At 39.3% G+C, this 4453-nt stretch overlaps 1 protein-coding gene across 1 annotated transcript in view; it reads left to right on the forward strand.

Moving 5' to 3' along the window:
- LOC104167489 (nesprin-2-like) overlaps positions 1-2656 on the forward strand; it is a gene marked incomplete at both ends in the record, with an annotated part of 24295 nt that extends 21639 nt beyond the window's left edge. The window contains 4 exons of the mRNA XM_009707773.1: positions 600-843; positions 1201-1320; positions 1421-1709; positions 2487-2656. Of these exons, the coding sequence (XP_009706075.1) occupies positions 600-843; positions 1201-1320; positions 1421-1709; positions 2487-2656 (823 nt within the window). The remainder of the gene's footprint in view (positions 1-599; positions 844-1200; positions 1321-1420; positions 1710-2486) is intronic.
- Between the last annotated feature and the right edge of the window lie 1797 nt (positions 2657-4453).

The raw sequence follows: 4453 nt of genomic DNA on the forward strand, positions 1-4453 counted from the left end.
GTCTTTGAAGGACTGCTTTGACCCCTCAGAAACAAAACTGATACTGGAAGAAAGACTGCGGAGGCTAAAGGTAAACTATTAAAATTTTCTAATTTCTAAAGCTGATTGTTCTTAAAGTTTTGCTTTTGTCCAAGTACTTTAGTGTGCAAAAATACAGAAAGTCAAATATGTAGAGAGTAAAATGAAATTCTGACCCTATTGGAGTCAAATGCGAAAAGTTTGCATTCACTTTGTTCTAGGCAGATTTTCAGTCTAAGTCAGACAGAATCAACAGAAAAGTGATGGAAAAGCCATAACATCTGCAAGAAGCAATCACAGTTAAGTGGCAGAAGAAGACATGGTGGTGTCAGTGCAAGATTTGAATGTTGTTTGCGTATTTCTTCTGTGTGTATTTGTGCTGTAGAGAAGAAAATCCAAGTCATCTACTTCGCTTCCTCCTTATTTTACAAACAGCAACTTTTCCGTTTACAAGTGGAATAGTCAGCAAACTGTGAATTAACATATATTCCTTTTCAGGAACTGGAATTGCTGTAGAAAATATTGGTGGAGATAACAAGAGTTGAAAAACTCTTGTAACATAAATATCTATTCTACAACAGCAAATTTGACAAATGCATCTTGTGTTTGTGCTCTTACTCAGCACTTCCTAACATCTGAAGGCAAAGACAGAGATATCCAAGAGGTTAAAACTTTATTGAATAAAGTGAAGCACTACTTGCCCAAAGCAAGCATTAACCACCTTAACAGCCGTGTGAGAGATCAAGAAGCAGAACTACAAAGATTGATCTCCAAATGTCAAAAACGGGAAAAGGAACTTGATGCTTCTTTCCAGCAGCTCAATAGGTAGGGAACTAATACAGTTTCTGACATTTTAATCACAAGTGATATAAAATGATTCATTATTAAACAGCCATAGTGAATAGCAAACAAATCTGCTTTTTATTAAAGATGGTATTTAAATGAAGAGTAGTGAGTATTTTGTTGTATGCTTCACGAGGTTTTTCGCTTCATAGCAGATTCGGTGTTATATGGGAGTATGTGCTTATGGCTAGTTTCAGTGACATGAACTTGTGCTTAAAACTTGCCTTGATCAGGAGCATGATATTTATGTTACTTTTTCAGCAAAACACTGCTGTCAGCAGGTTTTAGTAATGTAATGCCTCTCATTTTGACCTGTGTCTGTATTTATACTCTCTTTAGCCTTGAAGAAAGCAGCACAGTCTTGGAAGAATGGCTCACTGCTCAGGAAGAAAAACTAAAAGAGGTCAAAAAAGATGCAACTAAACTTGAGAACTTCTATAAAACACTATTAATGCAGAGGTATTGTTTTCTTTGGTCTCTATCTAAGAACTGTCTTCTAAAGAAGATTGCTCCATGTTGTTACAACAAATAATGTTCATTATTTTTTTGTATTTTTCAGAAAACCATTTGACTCTATGGCTCACCTAGCAAATTCCTTGAGGGAGGCTGGGCTGACAGAATATGAAACCATTTCAGAAGCCAGTGATCTTATTAGTAGATACCAGACACTGATAATACATGTAAGTGAAGTGGCAGGGAAGACCGAGAGACTTCCAGTAGAAGGACAGAATTTTGAAGAACTTGCCCAGGATGTTTCTTGCTCGATCAAAAAGCTCGAGGAGGCTATTAATAACCTGAGTTCACAGGAAAGTGAGTTGCCATCAGACGAAAGGATTAATCAGATAAAGGTATTGGGTTAAATGTATCTGTTTTCCACTTCATATTTCATGCTAATATCAGGGGAATACTTGATGAGTCAGTACCTCATAAAAGATACTGTCACTCTTGAGTGCCTGTAGTTTTGTGGCTTATTTGGGGATGAGGAGGGTGTTGGGGTTTGTTTGTTTGTTTTTGCATAGTTTATTGTGCACATAAGATAAGATTCTCTGCTGCATCTCTGGGTGGAGCAGCACTGAACTCGCAAGGTGCTGTTGGCCGTGCTCCTTCCCGTCATAGCCTACTCGAGAGGTGGAGAGGGAGCTCAGTAACATAGCTGTGGCATCTGGAGAGCCTCTGCAAAGCATGTGGCTTCTCGGGTGTCCTGCAGTGCTGTTGTGCTGGGCTGTTCCACTGCCTGGGCGGGTCTCTCAGGTCCCAATGTCCTCTTTGCTGTCTCCTCTCTCTGACTATCTAGGATAAGGATGCTGGGATTTACATGTTTTGTTCTGTGGAAGGGGTAGTATTGTGACAAATATCTCTTCCTAATATATGGAGTATTTTTTTATTTGTCAGCACAATATTAATTTTGTTATGTAGTGAATAATTAATAAATCAGCTTCATTATCTCACACTTTCTAAAACTAGATGATCTATCCGTTTATGTATCAGTTATGTGATATATTGGAAGGAGAATTCTTTTGTCTTGAACAGTATTCAAAGTATGAAAAAAAGTCCTTGGTAATACCTTTTATTTTGTAACCAAAAATAGTTGTATATGTACTGCCTTTGCTCTTTGTTTAATACAGGAAATCACAGCTCTCAGAGATGCAGGAGAGGCCAAAATACAGAACATGGTAGTTCTAGGAGAAACTTTAATGAGAAATGAGAAAACTAAGAAGGCAGTTGTTCAGCAGACTATTTCTGAGCTGCAGAGCAAGTGGGAAAGCACCTGTCAGCTAGCTCCTGAGTACAGAAGGTAATGTGGAATTTGCCAAGAGGCAGTACGGATCACTTACTGCTATATTGACTTTCTTCCTCCTCTTCTTGTACCAGTTCAATTGAATTTGTGTTTTTTGGGGGCAGAACAAGATACCTACAAAAATACTTGTATTTCTGCAGTAGTGTGGAGGGCAAGGTCGCAGTTTGGATTGAACAGACAAGTGGGGTGTGTAGCCAGGAGGTGTAATGGGGGTGGCAGGACAGCTGATGGGGTCTGCCCAACTCGCCGCAGATTCCTTTTTGATACTGAAGTAGTCAGCCACTCTTGTGGAAAAAAAAAAGTGCACTCAATGCCCCTTTTTTCATTAGACTGTGTAGCGAGAGTGCAATGATTTCACCACTGCAGTGGCCCTTCCTGCAATCTGATCTGGGCTCTGTGCCCCAGGCATGGTCCCCCAGCAGAGGTGGGATCTGCCTTTGTGCAGATTCATACTGCTTCAAAAGAAAATTTGGAGTAAATCAAGGAGGCTGGGATTTTTAAAGTAGAGTTTTTAAAGCCTGGTTTATTCTGGCTCTATGAGAGGCTTTCTTGGCTCTGGCAACTGATATTGTTAAGTCAGCAAAGGTGCTTCACTGTCACTGACACTGTGGCAACTGTGTCTGAGAGCCAGGCTGATTCTTTAAAACATGTCACGATTCTAGGTCTGTTGTGTAAACATAAACTGAAGTTCTGGTTTTGCACATACAGACACTTTCAAGATACTTGTCTGCCGTAACATCCTTGAACCAACTTTGAGTAAAATCATGGGGAACTTTGTTGTTGAGATCATTGGAAGATAGAGTAGACCTACTGTATACTTTTTCAAAAATGTCCAGGGAATGAATGATAAAAAACAAGAATTTTTGAGAATATTCAGCTGCTTTTTGTTATCACTGAGCACTCAGTACAAGCAATACAAGTGGTGTTCAGAAAGACAGAGCATGGGCTATATTGGATCCAACACAGCAGAATGCAGAGCACCCTCTTTACAGTATGTTGAAGACAAGAGATGAGGTGCTCAGCACGTCTGAAGAGATGCTCAGGACCTTGCAGGATCAGGCCTGTGAATAACAGATGTGATGTGGTATCGGCGGCAGTGTGAAACTGGAATAGGGAGCTTGTATGTGAGGCTATGCTTTATTTGGCATTTTCTAAAAAATATGAATCTTGAGGGGCAAAAACCAAAACACTTAAGCTTTGCTTTTGTCCTCGTTTATCCTGCTGTACTTTACAGAATTATAACCAGACTTTATTTATTTGGATTTGTTTGTGTGGGATCATATTTTCAAATGTTGCCATTTAAGATCAATCTGGAAAGTATTTGAGCTTCATCACTAAATGTGAACATATAAATGTTACTTTTGTCTCACTGATCATAGCTGCATAGTTCCTGTGGATAAATGCAAAGTGTTCGCCTGCAGCAGATCAGCATGCATGCTTATAAAGCACACAAATCGAAATCCAATGTCAAGGTCAGGAAAGTAGGCACTGGATTGTGCTAACATGACCCATGCTGCTTATGCTGGTTTTGTTGTCCGTATCTCTAAAACACTCCCCCAACCCCATCTCAACCAATGCAATGTGTATCTTCTACAGAACATTCCTTTTCAGGAGAAGTTGTCAAGGAAAATAGATTCATAGCCATATTGTAGTTTTTAAACAGAACTTCAGAGGTAATGAAAAGCAGAAAAATACAGAGCATGAGCATCACATCTCAGATGCTAGAAAGTATGGGTTTATAGGTTAAGGTTTAAGAGGGTTGGTCACATGTCATAGAATCATAGAATCATTATG

Source organism: Cariama cristata, unplaced genomic scaffold, assembly GCF_000690535.1.
Source record: "Cariama cristata isolate BGI_N322 unplaced genomic scaffold, ASM69053v1 scaffold30520, whole genome shotgun sequence".
NCBI lineage: Eukaryota > Metazoa > Chordata > Aves > Cariamiformes > Cariamidae > Cariama > Cariama cristata.